The 21,853-nt window shown below is 36.3% G+C and overlaps 1 protein-coding gene across 6 annotated transcripts in view; it reads right to left on the bottom strand.

Annotated features, from left to right (window-relative positions):
* The window catches only part of PARG (poly(ADP-ribose) glycohydrolase), a 122,773-nt gene that overhangs the window by 84,733 nt on the left and 16,187 nt on the right, over positions 1-21,853 (bottom strand). For all 6 annotated transcript variants that reach the window (XM_045809875.2, XM_045809874.2, XM_045809873.2 and 3 more), the window contains exons 4-7: positions 21,649-21,832; positions 16,958-17,080; positions 16,749-16,832; positions 12,196-12,270 (exon numbers count right to left, since the gene is read on the bottom strand). In XM_045809875.2, coding sequence (XP_045665831.1) covers positions 12,196-12,270; positions 16,749-16,832; positions 16,958-17,080; positions 21,649-21,832 — 466 coding nt within the window. The remainder of the gene's footprint in view (positions 1-12,195; positions 12,271-16,748; positions 16,833-16,957; positions 17,081-21,648; positions 21,833-21,853) is intronic.

Here is a 21,853-nt window from a genome sequence, read left to right as displayed (position 1 = left end):
AACAGAAGTGACAGCTAGGTTGGGCACTAAAGAATGAGCAAGTATTAATCAGGCCTTTGGGAGAAGGGTGAGGCCAGAAAAGATAGAGTGACATCTGTATCCTAAAGTATAATTCTATTTTGGACTTGCTGAATTTAAGGAATGGAATAAAACTAGCTTTTCCTTTGAGATAACAAGAAAAAGATGAATAAATATATTGAAAACCTAAAATAAAGGAAATGAAAAAATTTACCTTGTAGATGGTCTCAAATATCTCTGAGGTGTGAAGTAGGAACAGACAGACAGTATAATGCACATGAAGATTAGAAAACACTGCAAAGGTTCAGAACCAAAGAGTAGTGAGGAAAAATATATACAAGATAGCAAAAAGAACCAATGGCCAAGTTAAGATTCAATAACAGGAACTCTCAGCAAGGCCTATCAAAAAAAAAAAATATGATTTATTTCCTGCTTTCCTTCCTCCTTTCCTCCCTTCCTTTTTTTTTTTTTTCTTTTTTCCAGTTAAGAGGAAACAGGTAGCTAGATGCTATCAGAGTTGAAAATGAGCAGATACTAAAGATCAATGAGAATCAGATGAAAAAATAGACTATGGTACTAGGCTGGGCATGGAGAGAAAGGCAGGAGAGAGCCAACAGACTACAACTGTTTTGTAAGATATGTTCCATGGAATACCAGGTATAAGGAAAATCATAAGTTGTTACACAGAAAAGAGTCCTATTTGTAAATAAGTTTGGGAAAAATGTTTAACCAGAACTAAGCAGGTTTCTTTACTGTAAGACTCCTCAGAACTATTCCCAGCAGGAGGATATAATATGCAGCATACTAACTTGACCATTCAGTTCTTTATTTACAAAGTATTTGAGCAACATAACGTGGGAAACAGTGGTCCAGAAGAAAAGGGATAGAAGCAGCAGACTTAAAAACAGAGTACAGTAGGAATATGTGAATTGAAAACTAGGAGGCTATGGTAAGAGAGTCGTTCAGAGCTCATAACTTTAGAATAGGAATTGGTCCTGGGGATAACCAGGTCCAAACTGTAACCATACATGGTCATATAGGTTAACACAGTAGTGGGTTTCACATACAGACTCGAGTCAGACTAGTCCTAGTTGATGACTAGTGTCATCCACATGAGTATCAAGCAAAGTTGCTCAAGTCGATGTCAGTAACAGGGCTGAGAGGAAAAGTGGTGTTAAAGATGGGCAGATAACAAGGAAAGAGGGGACATAACCAGACCGCAAAGGATTCAAAGGAACAAAGGCTGCTGGACGTTGGTATGTGCCCTCCCAAAGCCAGTGCATTTAAATGATGGCAGATCTAAGGCCATAGGCCACTAAAGCCACCTTTTTCCAAAGAATTTTTCTTAGCTTCTCTTCTACCTATAATTCAAGTCTTTTAACTTACTGGGCTTCCCTAGCTTTATTCAACTGGTTTTTATGATGATTCTGCCCCTTTCCCTAAGCATTTCTAGCTGACCTTATGTTTGGGTGGTATGTTTGACTCAGTTCCTCTCTAAGTGGTAGTCAAGGCTGGCTCTGATGGCATGCACCACAGCACACAGATAAAAAATGAGACCCACTTCAGCCCAGGTCTACAAGTATCACCTTGGGTTTTCACAGATCTAGGACAGGGTTAAACAATTCAACAATGTAGCGGGGTTGAGCACTGGGGGCTGAGAAGAAAAACAATTCCTTTCCTTCAGAGAAGGAAAAACTACCACTCAGAAAAACTCCTTCAACCAAGATAAAAGTTGAGGGACAGCTACTATTCAAGATGTTTGAACAAGATGGAAGAGTAGTGCAGGCATTCTCAAACTTTTATATACATTAGAATTAACTGAAGGCTTGTGAAAACACATATGGCTGGGTCTCACCCCAGCAGTTTCTAATTCAGTGGGTCTAGGGTAGGACAGAATTTACATTTTTAACAAGTTCCCAAGTGATGCTGTCTACTGGATCAGGGACTGTACCTTGAGAACCACTGCAGTGGAGTAGGGTTTCTTGATCTTGGCTCTACTAATCTTTTGGGGTAGATAATTCTGTTATGGGGAGTGTCATCCTGTTCACCGTAGGATGTTGAGTGGCATCCATTGCCTCTATCTACCAGAGGCCAGTTGCACCTCCCTCCCAATTGTGAGAACCAAAATGTCTCCAGGTATTGCTAAATGTCCCCTGGGAAGCAGAATCACTCTTGAATGAGAGCTACCACAACCAACTATAGTAGTTAAGAGCTAAAACTGGAGTGAGAGGCACCTGGGTTGAAATCCTGACTTTATCACTTGAGCTAGTTACTTAAACTCTAAGCCTTGGTTTTCAGTTATTTGTAAAATGGAAATGTTAATGGTGTTTACCTAATGGGTTAGTTGTGATAATTAAATGAGATAAAACATACCACTTACACCATACTTAGTATATAGTAAAGTTCCCAAATACAAGGACCGCCACTATCGCTACGACAGATAACTAAACAGGATGTTATAGCAAACACGAAGGAAATCAAGTACACAGGGGACCTTGGAGAAGGGGTTAAGTTAGGGAGGAGATAAGGCTAAGCCCAGAATAGGTAAAAGTTTGCAAGTGAACTAAAGCTGAAACATCTGCAACTTAAGCTAAGGTGTTGGCGGGAAGGAAAGGATTATAAAGGAAGAAAGATGTCAACTATGGGGAAAGAGGTTGAGTATTTGCTGCTCAACCAGTGAGCTGTGATGTAAGCACTTTTAACATTCCATTCCCATGCCTTTCTGCTGCAGACTGAATGCCTGTTTCCTCCCTAAATTCGTATGTTGAAACCTATTCCTGCAATGTGATGGTATTTGGATGTGGAAACTTGGGGGTTATTCAAGTCATGAGGCTGAAGACATCATGAATGGGATTAGTGACTTTATAAAAGAGACCTTGAGAGCTCCCTTGCTCCTTCTGCTTTGTGAGGACATAGCAAGAAGACAGCCATCTATGAATCAGGAAGCAACGGTCTCACCAAACACCAAATCTGCCAACACCTTGATCTTGGACTTGAAGGCCTCTAGAACTATGAGAAATAAATTTCTGTTGCTTATAAGCCACCCAGTCTGTTGTATTCTGTTACTAGCAGCCTGAATGCATTAAACAACCTTTTCACCTCTGAGCTAGGCTTCCCAGAACTGAGGAGGATTAGACCAACAGCATCACTTGGGATTTCATTTGAAAAAATTTCTATAGTGAAATAGTTCTGGAAATAGTTCTTGTTGCAGAAAATGTCTTTTTATAGTGCTTTTCAGGTCATCGAAGAGCATCTGAGGCAACAAGGTACTATGCCACTAAGCTTACTAAAAAATCCTTTACACTATAAAGAATAATTGCTCAATTTAGAACCTGAATGCCTTGTGCAGTTAATCATTACCTGTCATTGCCATAGCAATAAGTTATGGGTCTGTACTTTTCACAACGAGTACCAACAGCAAAATATGGAGAAGACTATTAGCTCAGTCCCCATTAGATGTAGCTACGATGCTACACTGGCATTAACGAAGTACTCCCTGCATCAAGAGGACAATGGACCTATTTAGCCCTCATTACCAAGTTTGCTGCATTGTTGATACAGACTACACACTGAAACAGATCATAAATTTGAAAAACAGATATACATTCTGTTTTTATTTCCTTTTATCTTCAGATATTATATACACAAAATCCTTCTGGTTGTTAAATATGAGATCTTACATGTAAATAAAAGTGTTAGCAGCTTACCTAAAAGAAACATAATAGGAGCATTAAGAAGAGTAAATGTAAATTAATTTAGCAGGAATTATAAGTCAAGGCATTACAGCCAACTGAATAAAAACAAAACAAAAAACACTTCAAACTAGTTGACAGAAATATAAATTATGAAAAAGATTAAAACATGGAATTATTATCACCCCTCTAACAGTAAACTTCTGGATAATAAAATCAATGCCACAGCAACATTCAAAAGTAATGGTTTCCATAGCTATTTGACACTAATGTACTAGCTTTATTTCCTTACTGGAATAAAGAAGAAATTCCACTAACGGGATTTTCACTTTTGGGTATCTATACTTCCCATCCTCCTTGTCTTCTACATACATAAATACAACACAGACAGTGTTTCACAAACACAAAATAACAACACTAACTTCATCAATGACCCAGTACATGGAGGGCTCAACTAAGACTGATCATCCATAATAACTCAACAAGTTTATAAAGCAAGGTGTCTGGTTCCAACTGGAGCAATTAGTCCTATGGAATATGTGCTGTTTAAAATAAATCATGAATCTGATACCCTCAACATATGCCCTGATCCAAAAGCAAACCTTAACCAAACGAGGGGGAAAAGTCCACATATTTCATATGTCTAAAATTTAATATTTTAGTGACTAAGATTAGCTCTCTTTTGGCTCCTACAGTTCTCATGAATTAAATTAAGTCAAAAGCTGTAAAGCAATGCAGACCTTATTGTTTGTAGAGACTGTGAGTCACCAGGGGAGGAAGTCCAAAAAGGCTAAATTTCCACTGAACTCCAAATCAGAGGTTTGAAAGCTAGAGAGATAAAGACATTAGCTGTAGTCTTATGAAACATTCAAGGCTGCTTTCATTTGATTAGGAATTTGCTACAGGCTCTTTGTGACAAATATAACAAGGACACTTTAAATCTTTTAAGCTTTGAAGAAAGATCCAGAAAGAGATTAGCTATGAACAACTGCATTTAGAATCGGAAGCTAACAAGTAATGTGTTTAATATACATTCACAAACTGACTTCTGCATTACCAAAAAAAAAAAAAAAAATGCTATTGTGGCTTCAATCTTTACTGGTTATTGGTTAGGGAAATTTGCTCTGATTTGAAATAGTGACTCCAGCAACCTGTTGCCTTACATCACCATTTCCCAAACTATCCCAGAAAACATGTTCCACGAAATGTTTATAGAGATAGGGAGTATGGGGGCACTGTGGAGAGAGAAAAAAGAAAAAATCCTCTAATATTTTTGTTCTAAAATTTTTAACAGAGAAAAAAATACTAGGCACATCTGACATAGTTATTATTAGATAAGCTGCCCTTAATAGTATGCCATGCCCCAGAAAGCCAGGAAGTCCACAAGATACCACTTAATACACAAATGTATTGATGTTTAAGTGATACATAAATATGCTACTGTTATGTTTTAGGCTATTTCATGAGAAATGATTTATACTATGATTTTTGCCTAACAATTTTAACATACTTTAACTTTTTATCACATAGTAAATATATGAATCAAAATTTAACAATTTCTTCCAGCCATGACTTTATACATGTAAGATGAACTTTTTCTATATCTATTTTAATACAAGCTTCTATTTGTTTTTCTAATGTTATGTCAATGATCATAGTTTTTGAAGTTCCCAATAATTACAAATTTTAAAGTAGCATTCACATGAGTTCAAAATATTATTTTAATTAAACATAGGTATAACAGTATATCTCTCAATTTTGGAGACAATAAATTCTGATGTACTTGTCTTTAAATTTTTTAGTTACTTATGAAGAACTCTGAAGGAAAAGACAACTTGGGCATAATTTGCTCCACTTAGTTTGCATCCTTCAAAACTCAATATGACCCCCATTTACTTTTAAAGTTAAGTAACACATTAAAAAATGCAAGTTCATTACTGATGGATTTACACACCCTCATTTACAGGGAAAAAGGCTGTCAGTCTTTCTCTGACAAGCCATAGGATACCAGCTAATAGGATAACACATACACAATATTTTAGTACCTACGGCAAAAGTAAAAGATGCACAATCTCTGAGTTGTAATAAAGAATTAACTGCATAAGTATGAGGTGTAGATTTCATGCTGTATTTACTAAAAAACAAAAAACAAAAAGAAAACTGCAGCTTCCAAAGAGGATAATATTACTAGCCTAATCACAGCAACAAAACCTTGCTACTTTAAAGTGTTTTTCCATTTTTGATTTGTAAATTCTTCATTCCTGTGCTCTCACTCTACTTTAGCATTCACAGATGTAATAATAAAAAGGGTAAGAAAACCCCCTCATTTTGTTATTTATGGCAGCCTTTATGAACCAACAGAAGTGAGAAAATAAGAGGCCTAGTCATTCTTATCTTTTCTATTCCAGACATAAAACTAAACATGGAAATGAAAATAAAATAGTCACTAAAAACTTTAGGTTTCCTTTCAACCACTAATCCATTTGCTGAAAAAGTTTGCTACATAAGTCAGTTTTAGAATTTAAAATTCTTCATACTGAATAAATTAACATTCACATTTATTGTGAAGTATATATTCAAAAAGTACACAAAATATATATGTATGGTCTAATGAATATTTATAAAGCAAACATCCATTTTTTACTACCACCCAAGTCCAGACACAGAAGCCAGAATCACAGAAACAGAAGTAATCTCTCTTAAACATACCACAGGAGCTTTAATGTGGCATGTGAACTACACAAGTTAACTAACTCACTGAGAATGAAAAGAAATAGTGCTACAGGTGTTGTAACATGGAACTATTTAAAATATCTCTAAAATGCATTAATAGAGGACCTTTTTTAATATATAGGACATTTTGTTAAACTTTCCTGTGGAAAAAATACTAGTAATTACAATCCATTTAGAATACCAATTATAGAAGTGCCTGAATTAATTGTGTGGAACACCACGCAGGAGGGCCATAAAACACAGACTACTTGTTCCTAGCACTTCCAACATCTGGCAATCAGGAGGACCAACATTAGCACTCAAGATGCAAAAACACTAAATAATGGCCATTTCAACCCACTGGCATCCAAATATTTAAGTATAAATTACAAAATAACAGATCTCTGTGATCTTTGCTGGGCTCTGGCAAAAAGTAAAAACTCACTTTCACCTCAAATAAGTATGCTCACATAGCAGGATTAGCAGGATTCTGGGTTTCTTACTCCTTGCACTAGATACTACATGGAATGATACTAAACGACCGTGGATATTAACACCTCCTGTTCTGAAGGTTTCGTTACAAAATCTAATACACACAGAATTAGCCAAAGCAAGGTTTTAAGGAGATAAATTTTAACAGCCCCAAAATAAACTTAACTTATACAGTTAAAATATTAAGTTGATATGTTGAACTTAAACTTCATTTTTTTTTCTTAGCAAAGTAAGGCATGCAGAGTTCAATGTGCCATTTAAGTAAACAATTTCCAAATACTGCTAATAAGCAACATTTAAGAACCCTTTTAAAGTACTCCTACTCTAGGGGCGTCTGGGTGGCTCAGTTGTTAAGCGTCTGCTTTCGGCTCAGGGCCTGGTCCCAGGGTGCTGGGATCGAGCCCCGCATCAGGCTCCTCCACTGGGAGCCTGCTTCTCCCTCTCCCACTCCCCCTGCTTGTGTTCCTTCTCTCGCTGGCTGTCTCTCTGTCAAACAAATAAATAAATAAAGTACTCCTACTCTAAAATGTGGACATAGATAATGCAAAGCAAACATAATTCATTTATAATTTAAAACCTAGCCAAACAATTGTTTCCCCTGTACTAAAGATCTCCTTTTCCTCCTCCAATCCCACTAATACATATGTCTTTAACCACTGCAAGCCTGGGCAATGTTATCCTTGTGGGCTGTGATGTGGTAAAGATCTATATAAATATCCTTGGAGATCTGATGGACAGAAAAACACACAACTGTATTAAACATCCAAGGACTTATGTTAAGTACACTGATGAAAATGGAATAACAAAGAGTCACAGGGAAGAACACCCCTGAATCTCTAGATATGCTTTACACAAACAGATGTCCTTAAATCTCTAACACTGGAATAGCTGAGCAAATGACCTATCAATTTGATGGAATATTATATAACCATTAAGATTAAAGATGACAAAGCTATGTAACACAATTTTATAACATATCCAAAAACATCTTAAATATACTTTTATATCTAGATATAGCTACAAAATATTAGATGTAAGTGCAAAGACTTGAAGAAAATAAGAAATGAATATTTGGTACAGTTATACGGACTCCTCCAACCATCAGTATGTTTACAAAGTAAATAAAAATCAGAAGGTCAAAAATGCAATGCCTCCTCTCTCTCAAGAACTATAAAACTATCATCAGCACCTTGGTAATCACCTCATATTTATGGTCTACATCGAACACACCAAAACTTGCTATATATTACCCTTCTGGGCAAGGTCACCTGATAAAAGGGAAACAAGGTCCTGTCTGAGTAGTTTCATTAAGGAGAGAGAGAAAAAATGACAATTTTACCTCATAGCAAGGTGACAGAGGTATTTTAACCAATGGCATGTTTTACTGCCATTGTCAAGTGTCAAATTTAACATTGCTTTTTACCAAAATTAACAACTGTATCCAATTCAAACCCAGAAAACTATAAAATGCAAATAGACCATGTATAAATTAAAATTTAACTGACAAAGATGTTATCAGTTCAGTCAGCTTTGCGTCAAAAATTATATCTCTGTAAGAGTAAGAGACATACAGATTCAAGGATATTCTGATACAGGCATAAGCCTTCTATTACTTACTTTATGCCTGCCATTGAGCATCATATGGGTCAAAAGCTTGATAAGGGAACTCTGAAATTATTGGTCCTATCTCAAAATGCAAAACTGGTTTGGATTCTATTAATATGATTATAAAAATTACCATTCACCACAGCCAATTCCTTGCAGAAATTAATAAGCTAACCCTAAAATTCACATGGAAATGCAAAAGATCCACAATGGCCAAAACAAACTTTAGAACTAAGTTGGAGGATGTACATGTCCCAGTTTAAAACTTACTTCAAAGTTTAGTAATCAAGACTGTGTGATAGTGGCATAAATACAGAAATATAGATCAATGGAATAGAACTGAGAGGCTAGATAAATGTTTATGGCCAACTGGTTTTTGAAAGAATGCCAAGAAAAGTAGATAGGGATAGAAGAATCTTTTCAACAAATGGTTCGGGGACAACCAGATACCCACATACAAAAACATGAAATCAGATCTCTACCCTGTACAACATATGAAAATTAACACAAAATGGGTATTCATCTGCAAAACAATAAAAGTGGACCCCTAATTCATACCATATATGTAAATTAACTCAAAATGGGTCATGGACCTAAGTATAAAAGCTAAAACCATAAAATTCTTAGAAATAAACAAAGTAGGGGCGCCTGGGTGGCTCAGTCGTTAAACGTCTGCCTTCGGCCCAGGTCATGATCCCAGGGTTCTGGGATCGAGCCCCACATCGGGCTCCCTGCTCGGCAGGAAGCCTGCTTCTCCCTCTCCCACTCCCCCTGCTTGTGTTCCCTCTCTTGCTACCTCTCTCTCTCTGTCAAATAAATAAATTTAAAAAATCTTAAAAAAAAAAGTAGTAAATCTTTTGACTTCAGATTAGCTTCTCAGATATGACAACAAAAATAGAAACAAAAGAAAAAGATTAATTAGAATTTACCAAAATTAAGTTTTTCTGCTTCAAAAGATACCACCAAGAAAATTAAAAGAAAACCTATAAAACAGGGGAAAATATCTACAAATCATATATCTGATAAGGAACTTACAACTTAAAGGACACTTACAACTCAGTAAAAAAAAAAAAAAATAATAATTTTTTTTAAAGGCAAAGGATTTGAATGGATATTTCTCAAAAGAAGATACATAAATGGCCAACAGCCATATGAAAAGATGTTCAACATCATTAGTCATTAGAGAAATGCAAAATCAAACCACAATGAGATACTTCTTCACACCAACTAGAATGGCTAAAATCAAATGGACACACATTAACAAGCAAGGATGTGGAGAGACTGGAATCCTTGTGCAATGCTGGTAGGACTGTAAAATAAGGCAGCCACTTTGATAAATAGTTTGACAGTTCCTTAAAATATGAAACAAGTTACCACATAACCTAGCAATTCCTAGGTACATATTCAATGGAGCGAAAAAATAGGCCCAGACAAAAACTTACACGTGAATGTTCACTGAAACACTAATGGTAATAGCCATAAAGTAGAAACAACCCAAATATCCATCAGCTGATGAATGGATAAACAACATGTGGTATATTCATACAATGGATTATTATTCCGCAATAAAAAGGCATAAAGTCTTGACATATGCTACAACATAGATGAACCTTGTAACACTGTGCTAAGCAAAAGAAATTAGTGTATTTAACAAGCTATTTGCATAATATATTTCCTCTATTTCTCCTCTACACCTTTCACACTCAACCACCCAAATACCGTGTCATCTCTAATACCTGCCCCATGACCCAAAATAAAACTCTTTTCCCCTTCCATGACCCACCAAACTCATTAAACCCATGTTCAGAGCTCCCTGCTTTCTGATAAGACTGTCAATCAATTCTGTATCTTTAATAAAACCATGGCTTATATATATGGGTGTTCAGTGTTCTTAAGGGATAAATATCATTACAATAAAAAGAACACAGGCTTTAAGTCCGACTCTTGACCTTAGCTCAGGTCTTGATCTCAGGATTGTAAGTTCAAAACCTCCATTGGGCTCCATGCCCAGCGTGGAGCCTACTTTAAAAAAAAAAAAAAAGAATTTCAAGTCTAAGAGACCTTCATGTATTCAATGAATGGTTACTGGTCACCTATTTTGGGCTGGAATTGAACTGAGCTCAAATCTAGATCCCCCAACACTTCATTGGTGAATTCATTCAATATTTGTATAATGTTGACCAAGTTACTTAAGCTCTCTCTAAATCTACTTTCCTTTCTAAATTGAATGTACTATCTACACTTAACCAAAGTGTTTGGGGATTAAATTCAATATTATATTCTTTTTGTACATATGTCTTCAATAAATGCAATTTCCTTTTTTCTTCCTTTCCTCAAACTAGCTGAACACATTTCTTTTGGTCTGTGAAAAAAATGTAGTAGATAGAGGATATACCCAGGAAACTCAAACTTTTTAAAAGCAAGTTAATTTCAAATTTATACCACTATAGTTGCTAGAAAATTACTTTATTCTAACCAAAATTAGCTTTTCCAAGAGGTTTTAATATCTTTTTTTTAAAAGATTTTATTTATTTATTCGACAGAGATAGAGACAGCCAGCGAGAGAGGGAACACAAGCAGGGAGAGTGGGAGAGGAAGAAGCAGGCTCATAGCGGAGGAGCCTGATGTGGGGCTCGATCCCAGAACGCCAGGATCACGCCCTGAGCCGAAGGCAGACGCTTAACCGTTGTGCCACCCAGGCGCCCCAAGAGGTTTTAATATCTTATAGGAACACTTTCTTAGGCAACAAATTCAGCAAATACAGTAAGCCCTTATACTCTGCAGAAGACAAAGTACAGGGTGCTTTATGTGTTAATTACACTTTCCAAATGAGATGTCACCTTTCTTTGAATTTCCATGCAAATTTTATTTATTTACTATTTTTTAATGATTTTACATATTTATTCTAGAGAGAGAGAGTGCGCGAGCAACCGTGGGGGGAGGAGCAGAGGGAGAGGGACAAGCAGACTCCACACTGAGTGTGGAGCCCAAAGCAGGGCTCGGTCTCAGGATCCTGAGATCATGACCTGAGCTGAAACCAAGAGTCAGAGGCTTAACCAACTGAGCACCTAGGCACCCCTCCATGCAAATTTTTAAATTTATCTTGTGGCACTCCCTCTTTGCCTTGCTTTTATTCTTCTAACATGACTATGAAAGTGGTATTCTTACCCATTAAAATGGTGTACTAAATTACTACAATTTCCTGTGGAAAATGATTTTACAGCTTTAACCCCGGTCTATAATTTTATGCCCTTCGACCTAGCCATCTGATTTCTGGGAATTGCCTAAAGAAACAATATCGAATTTGCGAAAACATATATACACATACGCATGTAATATGTGTGCGTGTGTGTATACATATACACAACCGTACATACATAAACATGTTACTACAGTGTAAATGAGAACAGAGGAAAACTGGATGCAACCTAGATGTTTCTAGTCATGAAATATCATATAGCCATTAATAATGATGATGGTACAAAAATTTAACACAGCATTATGAAAGAATAAAGCAAAATTCAAAATTAGCTCCTAAAACATATATATAACAGCAAATATTTTTCACAAAAATAGAGGATAGTAATTATGTTAGTGTGACAGATTTATGGGTATTTTCTCATAATTTTTATACACATATTATTTTCATAAGTTAAAGAAATAAGCATACTTTTACCTTATCCCAGAAATCAACCAAAGCTGTAAAGTCCCATTTCTTAGAATATGCCACATTGTATTTCAGAATAGCATCCTATGGAAAAAGCATAAAGAAAACCTCATGATATAGTTAGGTAAATTATCTATGAAGACCCTTTCTCCTTTATGAACTACTTTCAGTAAACTTCTTAATCAGCATTAAGCTTCCTCCCATCATTAGCTACTGCACATCAGTAGCTATGAACAAACAGAATACACACCAATTCATTATTCACTTAAGAAAAATGAGATTAGAAAGGTCAAACAATAGAAAAAAAAATCGTAACTCCAACACTTGCATTATAAACAGAGGTGATATACTCTCAGTGAACAAAAACTGGATCTTGGAGATTAAAAAAATTTAAATATCATAATGATTGTTGGCTATCAATAGGTTCACAGTATACATGCAAATATACAGTGTATTTGCAGTATTAAAATTTCATAAGAAGAGTAAATTAGGAAAAAAATGTCTAAGAAAGCTTCCCAGGAGAGACGGTGATAATGAAAAAAAGATTGGGAAACACTGCCCTAAGGCATAAAATGGTCTTTTTTCCTTTATTATCAGCTATTTTTATAAGCTACATATAAATGGTTATCTTCCCCCAGCAGTTCATATAAATTACATATTTATATAGAGAGAAAAGTCAAAATAGCACGCCATCTACTGGTGTGACATCTGACTAGGCACTACTTTATTCTTGGTCATTGGTGATAAAAACAGGCCCCAAAAGGAGTAATTATGCAAAGCCATACTTCACCAGAGACTTAATTACAGTTTCAGCCTCTCCCGCAAATGGAATCTTAAACCAGTCCATGAGGAATCACCTGGTCAGCACTAGTTAGCTCATCAGCCTGAGAGAACTCTCCCATCCCCTAAAGGAAAGTGACTGCCAGAACCAATCTACTTTTTCCTAGTATAACTTACTTGCTTCCACTCGCAAGTAAAAGTCTTTCATTTTGTACAGCATCTTAGAGTGCCTTTCCATCTGCTAGATAAGACCCTGCCTGATTCATCAATTGGTGAACAGAGCCAGTAACATCTTTAAAATTTACTCTCAGACGAATTTTATTTAATACCGAGTGGTGTATGTATGACAATCCATTAGTTATACAGAAAGAACTATTACAGTTGATCTAGGAACAATGCAAGGATTGAAATTCTGCATGTAACGTCTGACTGCCCCAAAACTTACATACTAATAGCCTACTGTTGACCAGAGTCTCATAACACAGTCAGTCAACACATATTTTGTATGTTATATGTATTATATACTGCATTCTTGCAATCAAGTAAGCTAGAGAAAAGAAAATATTTATAAAATTATAAGGAAACACATTTACAGTCCTGTATTATCCAAAAAAATCTCCACAGGAGACTGGTGCAGTTCAAACCTGTGTTGTTCAAGGGTCAATTGTTTTTATAATTATATTTTATCTCATCCTTTTACATTTCTAATTTGGTTATATTTTATAATGTATATATTATATTACTAAGGTAATAAACAGAATTTATAAGCAACTTTATAATACACATCTCCAATTTTTTTACTGAAGGTGTATGTAAGTTGAAAAAACACTGTTAGATTACTGTAAGCCTTCCAAATTCCCTCTTAAGTTTTTAAAAATTAATACTCTGTCAAAGAGCTGCCTGAAAAATACTTCATGCCATATGAACAATCACCAAGTACCTAAAGAGTAAACCAACAATGTATATTTACTTGGAATCAGAAGATATCCAAGTTCCTTCAAAAAGGAAAAGCATCAAACATAAAATAATATGGCAAAAAAAGTGTTTATTTTTCTTACAGCCACATACAAAATTTTCCATTAAGAAAAGATTTTAAGGATTTTTTTTCTAATTACTGGTATCTGATTTCAGAACCTCATACAAAGTATTAAATAGCAATGTCTATCAACAGGTTAAAGGACAAACAATGCATACACTGCAACAAACTGCTGATACACTCAACAACATGGATGAATCTCGAAAATTTTCATTCTGAGTGACAGAAGTCAGATACGCTGGCATACATACATACTACATGATTCCAGTCATGTAAAATGTAAACTAATTTATGGTTAAAAAAAAGAAAGAAAGAAAAGAAAAAGAGAAAAGCAGATCAATAGTTGCCTGGGGACAGTTATAGAAAGAGGAATCAACTATAGAAATAAGAGCAATCTTCGAAGGTGAGAGAAATGTTCTCACCTTGATTGTAGTGGGCGTTTCATGGGCATACACAAATGTCAAACATCATCAAATTACATACTTTAAAAGCATGCATATTCTTATATGTAAATTATTCTTCAAAGTCGGTAAGAAAAGACAGTTTACATTCTAACTTTTACACTCTAATTCTTTAACGGGATTTTATAATTAGCATTAATTCCTAACTAATATTTACTTTTACTTTAGTCTTCAAGTCTCCAAAGTAGTCTACCACAAGGTCTCCTATCATTAGAAAAACTGGACGTTATTCTGTATTCTTTGCTATCAATTACTGAGATTTCCTTTAATTCATAATACGCACAAGTAGTTAAAGCACAAAGAAGTCCAAATTATCAGATACATCAATTATAGAAATATTACTGTGTAAACTGACTTTTGAAGACACTATTCTTTTTTTAAACTTTTAAAATCTCTAATCCCACTTAACTCAACATCAAATAAAAGCAGCAAAAAGATTATTATACTCAGTAAGAGGGACTTAATGTTCCCCCCCGCCCATAGTGTTCTTTCAGCAAAAGAAACAATTACCATAAGCAGACAGAAGAAAATGTCCATGAATTATGTTCTGTTGAATCCACCATAAAATAAATAAGAACGGGAAATTCACAGTAAAGCAATTACCCCTTCTTAAAGTAATCACTGGCGCACTAAGGAATTGCTAAAGAGGTGAGCAGACAAGGTAATTTAGAATGCTATGATTATTCTGTGCTTAAAGAAAAAACAATGAAAAATTTAAATAATCCTGCTTATAAGGCCACAGGACCTAAGACAGTATTTCTCAAATGGAGTATAGATAGTATGCTTGGGTGGCCTGCTTCTGTTTTTCTAAGTTTATAATTGTGGTTTTGGAATACAAAGGGCAAAAGACAACCCACTGTAGGAATGAAGGCTGGTGCTTTAAGCAGATAAAAATGGTGAAAATTTTGAGCCATCCTAAGATATACAGCAGTACACAACTGTCAAATTTTACAGAACCTGGACCAAAGTGTTCACTAGCATATTTATTTGCAAGCTGATGTTCTCCATACAGATCCCACATTCGCATCTACCGACATCCACCAACTGTTTGTGATTAATAAGTAGTAAAAACAAAATGAAGAATTTTTTTTCTTTTTAAAGTATTTTTTAAAGTTCTCAGCATACTATTTTGAGGTTCAGATCAGTGATTAAAAAACTTTTGTGCAAAAAGGGGATAAGGAGTATAAATTGGTTTCACTGTGATAATGAACGCAACTCAAATGATGGTCCATAATGCTTAAAATGCAAAAAAATCAAATTGATATAGCTGTAACTATAAGTACAAAGAGTTTATATTTAGTTTTATGCTTGCACATGTGTAGTTAACATTATACTAAAATTAAGTAACCTCTGGCAGACACTGAGAATTTCTTCCATTTAAAAGGAGTACATTACAAGAGTGAGAACACTGTCCTTAAGGAATGAAATTTTCAAAATACATGACGGTACAACATCCAATGTTTTTTATGTAGAGAAAAAAGAAAAACAAACAGGAGCTATAGAAAGGTAGACAAAGTTTAAGAGTAACTTGTTAAGTATAAACGGAAAAACAGTATAAAACCTGAGAAACTACACAACAAACTAAGTCTCTCAAAGAAAATGAAACCCATTTTCACACAAGTATAGAAAAATCTGTTATTGTTACAGTAACAAAACCCTTAAAAGTTTACATGGCTATCATGCCAAAAATAAACATATACTCACCCATATTTCAGATATTAGGAAAACGATCTAATGGTTGCTCTTATAGTCTTAAATGAAATTTAAAAAATCAAAAAATAAATTATTGCCAAAACGTAAGATTAATAAATACTTAGATTGCTAGAAGCTACATTAACAGCAATACAAAACAGAATGTTTAATGTATACTTTAATCATTAGGAAACTCCGTTCCCTTTGGGCAAATATTGCTAAAGTCATAATTCTTTCCTGATTTACTTTTAAAGACATTTCAGAAACATGATAATTCTAAAAAATAAAAGAGAAGCTTGGTCTGAAGGAAATTGGATGGGGAATCAAGAAACAAAGGTCTTATTCCAGGTTCTCCAATTTATTCTGTGTGGCTCCAGGCAAGTCATTTACAACTCTTGATTCTTCCACTCATTTGCTAGTGATGGAGTGGAAACCAAGAATGTCTCTTAAGAAAGTTCCTCAGAAAGCAAGCACTTTGCATACAAATAATGCTGTTACCGAGTCCATTAAAGACCAAAAAATCTCTTTCAGGGAGACACAAGGCCCATCTCTAAGAATTATACACCAGAGGCAACCATAGCAAGAACAACTACCTTCAGGTTTTGGGGGCGTGTGAATTTGTTGAGAAGTGCAGTCTGAATGAGCTCCCATCGGCTCCCTGCAGTTCGCTCACCATTCTTTAAAGGAAAAGGAGAAACAAATGAAATTATTCTAAGTTCTTTTGGATCAGAGAATCAGAAGTCAAACAAGCACATACTAAACTGTCTTTCAGAGACTAAAAGAACAACTGTTTTGTGCTTACTTCATCTTCCACAGGGTACAAGTTTTGTTCTGAACAAGGCATCTTAACATGCTTGTTGTCCCACAAATCTTTAAAATGTGTCGGAAAAGGTTTAGGAACTTCTCCGGCTCGCAAAAGGTCTACCTGAAAGAGAGGGAAACAAGGAAACTGTAAGTGCATAAAAACTAGGCGTACCTTCTACAAAATAATTCAAAGAAAGCAGCCAAAGCAAATGCTATAAAATACAGACCCGCTCCTTAGTAAGAAATCTCAGAAGTCCTCTCCAGCTGTTCCTGCTCCTTGTCTCCAGTTGATCAGTTTCCAAGTCATCATGTTTGCTCATCCCATCTCCATCCCATCTAGACTCCTGGTCCTCATTATTGCTTGCCTTCTAACCCTCCCCTAACTCCCACTGCTCCCAGACATTCACCCTCCGTAAAGCCCTTATCCCCACTTGGGAACAACCTTAATCTTTCTAAAGTATTCCCAGGCTCCTAATCCTATAATGGCTCCCCTCTACCTATAATGATTCCAAATGATGTTCCCAGTTTTTAACATCCTCTCTTACCCAAACACTGTCTGGTTAAATGTCTATCCTGACCTTCGACACTCGGCTCAATTTTCATTTCCTCTGAGAAGTCTTCAAAACCTTCAAAACCAGAGCACACCTGTTTCTCCTTCCCCCACTGGACTGTAAACTTCTTGAGAATAATAACCATTAACTGTGGATTCTAAATATTTATGACAGAGCCTGGCTTATGTGTTTTTGTAGGTATATGTGTAGATACTTACATATGTAAATACATACATACGTGCATACATACACATACACTACTTATAATAAGCATTAAATAAATGTTTGAGAAGAGGATATTTGAAACATGAAAGTTTTACATTTTGCCTATTCTGGACATTTCATATAAACGGAATCATACAATATGTGGCCTTTTGTGTCTGGCCTCTTTTGCTTAAATGTAATGTTTTCAGGTTCATCCATGTTGTAGCATGAATTAGTACTTCACTGCAAATAAACAATCACATAAATATAAAATGCGAACTGTAATATGTTATGAATGAGAGATTCATGGTGTTATGAGAACCTACTCTAGACAATTCCAACTTACCTGGCGAACTTACAGAAGGCTTCCATGAGGAGGTGGCAATTGAGCTGAACTCCAAAGTATAAAAAGAAGTTAACTACGAAAAAGAAGACAGGAAGCTTGTTCCTCAAAAAGGGAACAGCTTATGTAAAGGACGACTGTCTAATAGGCAGCTCATAAAAAGTCTGCACCTCAAGGGGTGGCTGGGTGGCTTAGTCAGTTAAGCATCCAATTCTCGATTTCAGCTCAGGTCATGATCTCAGGGCTTTGAGATCAAGCCCTGAGTCAGACTCTGCTCTGGGTGTGGGGCCCGCTTAGGATTCCCTCTCCCCCTCTGTCCCCCAATCCCGGGGCGGCGGGGGGGAAGGAAAAAAATGTCTGCAACTCAAGAGAAATAAAGTTGTAAGCCATCTATACAGGTTAAAACCCTCACCATGGAGGAGACCACCCATAGAGAGAAAGTGAGAAGAAAACAGGACATATGAAAAAGCCTTGAGGAACTCTAGCAACATTTAAGGGCCACGTATGCCAGAAAAACTAAAGGAACATAAGACATGGCTAAGGAGGTAGGAAGAAAACTAGGATTATATGCTATCATGGATGGTGCTTATGGTCTGCACTAAAATGAGTTCTCTTGGTAAAATCTGCTGGTTAAATATATTAAGCATTTTCATATTAGAGTGTTAGTTCTTTTATTACAGGCTTTTCACAGTTAAAAATATACTTTAGAAAAAACAAATAAGTCAAATTTCCTAAGAACCCCTGAACTACTTCCATGCAGCACAATTTGATAATTACTGCCTCCTTATTTTTCATGTCTTATCTGAGCTCTTACATTACCTTTCTCTGTTTTCAACAGATCTTCACTTTGATTTTCCTTCCACACAGCTGAATGATTAATCCTGCTACAGTATAACTATTGAATGGATAGATATTTTAACAATTTCCAATACCTACAGACTCAAGTCCAATTCCTGACACTTGAAGCCCTCTATGATATGGACCTAATCCACTTTTCAAGTCTTGTCTTCCACCACTGCCCATCCAAATTCTAAGCTCTAGCAAACCAATCATTTTCCATGTCTAAAACTGTTCTTTTTTTTTTTTAAAGATTTTATTTATTTGTTTGAGAGAGAGAGAGACAGCCAGCGAGAGAGGGAACACAAGCAGGGGGAGTGGGAGAGGAAGAAGCAGGCTCCCAGCGGAGGAGCCTGATGTGGGGCTCGATCCCAGGACCCTGGGATCATGCCCCAAGCCGAAAGCAGACGCTTAACAACTAAGCTACCCAGGCGCCCCAAAACAGTTTTTCAACTACACAGCCTCTTCTTATAAAGATTATGTATCTACCTTGGAATTCTCTTGACTTTTTAACTCCCCCTCAGAACTTTCTGCTTTTTTTTTTTTAAAGATTTATTTATTTATTTTAGAGAGAAAGAACGAGTGAGTGTGGGGGTGGAGGAGAGAGGAGGAGAGAAAAATCTCAAAGAGACTCCCTGCTGAGCATGGAACCTGATGCAGGGCTCCATCCCATGACCCTGATATCATGACTTGAGCCAAAATCAAGAGTCAGACCAACTGAGCCACCCAGGCACCCCTGTGCTCATCTTTTAGAGCTCAGCTCAAACCCCACCCTGTTCAATGTTGCTTCCACCTCTAATCATGATAAAAGAATTCTATACCTCAAAACATCTAATCACATCTAGACTAAGTTGTACGATAAAAGGGTTTTTTAAAGTAGTTCCTGTGAAATCTAATATAGAGACTAAAAAAGGAGATCACTATTTAAAACTACCCAATGAGTGACAGAAATCTAAAATTGGATTATGAGGGGTGCCTGGCTGGCTCAGTCGGTGGAGCACGTGACTCTTGATCTTGGGGTCATGAGTTCAAGCCCTGTGTTGAGTGTAGACATTACTTTAAAAAAATAAAATCCAGGGGCACCTGGGTGGCTCAGTCAGTTAAGCATCTGACTTTGACTCAGGTCATAACCCCAGAGTCCTGGGATCTAGTCCCAAGTTGGGCTCCCTGCTCAGTGGGGAGCCTGCTTTTTCCTCTCTCCCCTACTCAGGCTCTATCGCTCTAATAAATAAAACCTAAAATAAATACATAAAATAAAATAAAATAAAATCTTTAAAATTGAATTATGGTGGGGCACCTGGGTGGCTCAGTTGGTTAAGTGTCTGCCTTCAGCTCAAGTCATGATCACAGGGTCCTGGGATTGAGCCCCACATCGAGCTCCCTGCTTGGTGGGGAGCCTGCTTTTCCCTCTCCCTGCCACTCCCCCTGCTTGTGCTCACTCTCTCTCTCTGTCAAATAAATAAATAGATGAAATCTTTAAAAAAAAAAATTGGGGGGCGCCTGGGTGGCACAGCGGTTAAGCGTCTGCCTTCGGCTCAGGGCGTGATCCCGGCGTTATGGGATCGAGCCCCACATCAGGCTCCTCCACTATGAGCCTGCTTCTTCCTCTCCCACTCCCCCTGCTTGTGTTCCCTCTCTCACTGGCTGTCTCTATCTCTGTCAAATAAATAAATAAAATCTTTAAAAAAATAAATAAAAAACAAAAAATAAATAAAAAAATTAAAAAAAATAAAAAAAAAATTGGATTGGGGTGTCGGGGTGCCTCAGTCATTAAGCATCTGCCTTCGGCTCAGGTCATGATCCCAGGGTCCTGGGATGGAGCCCTGCATGGGGCTCCCTGCTCAGCAGGAAGCCTGCTTCTCTTTCTCTCACTCCCCCTGCTTGTGTTCCCTCTCTCACTGTCTCTCTGTCAAATAAATAAATAAAATCTTAAAAAAAAAAATTGGATTATAGTGATAGTTGCCTAACTCAGTAAATTAAATATCACTGAACTGAGTGAGCACTTAAGATGGGTAAACTTTATATACCTCAATAAAGTTGCTTCTTCAAAAAAGAAGCTAGAGAAAGTATAAAAGAGGTTACTAGGGGCCAGTGAGAAATGGAGAGTTATTGTTTAGCAAATACAGTTTCTGCATGACATGATGAAAAATTTCCAGAAATGAATAGTAGTAATAATTGTACAACACTGTGAATGTACTTAATGCCATTGAAATGTGCACTGAAAAATGGTTAAAATGGTAAACTTTATACTATGCACATTTAACCACAATTTTTAAAAATGAGGTTTCAGACATGTTGAGTTTGAGACACCTATGGGACAGTAACAGTGATGTCTAGAAAAATCTGAAGCCAGAAAACAGGGTAAAACTAGAGAATGATTTGAGGATACTTAACCATATACAACTTTGAACTTTAGGGACTAACCCACTACCTAATATACAGTGGATGCTTAACAAATATTGTCAACTGAATTTAAAACAAAAAGAAAGAAAAGAATCCAGTGAGTTTTTTTAAAAAAATACTGAAAAAGTCAATTTCCTCATCAGCTGACAATGATTCATCCTATGGATGAATAAAGTGCTATATTAAGTAAGCTATCATTATATTTCTCCAAGCTATAGACTTCTTAGTACTTTATATATGCAGAAAAGAGAGGCAGTTTCTATGCCTTGGTCTGTTTTCCACGTTAATAAGTATCATAATAAATCAAGACTTAAGAGTCTTTTCTCTTTATAGGTAAGAAGTAATACCTACCCGAATAGTTACTGTGTGATTGGCAGATGGTCTCAAGAGAGGCAGCCGGATCCCACACCTAGGCATTCTTCTCATCTCCTCAATAGGAGTTCCAAGCCATTTCTTATCTGGAGAAAGGTGAGGTGGAATGTATTTAGGTATCTTCCTTTCTGTTCTTTGATGCTTGATTTCACATTGTTCTTTTCTAAGGTCAAAACAAATGTAT

The sequence above is a fragment of the Ursus americanus genome, chromosome 6 (assembly GCF_024610735.1).
Source record: "Ursus americanus isolate L20-20 chromosome 6, mUrsAme1.1.p, whole genome shotgun sequence".
NCBI lineage: Eukaryota > Metazoa > Chordata > Mammalia > Carnivora > Ursidae > Ursus > Ursus americanus.
This window is presented reverse-complemented; position numbering and strand designations above follow the sequence as displayed.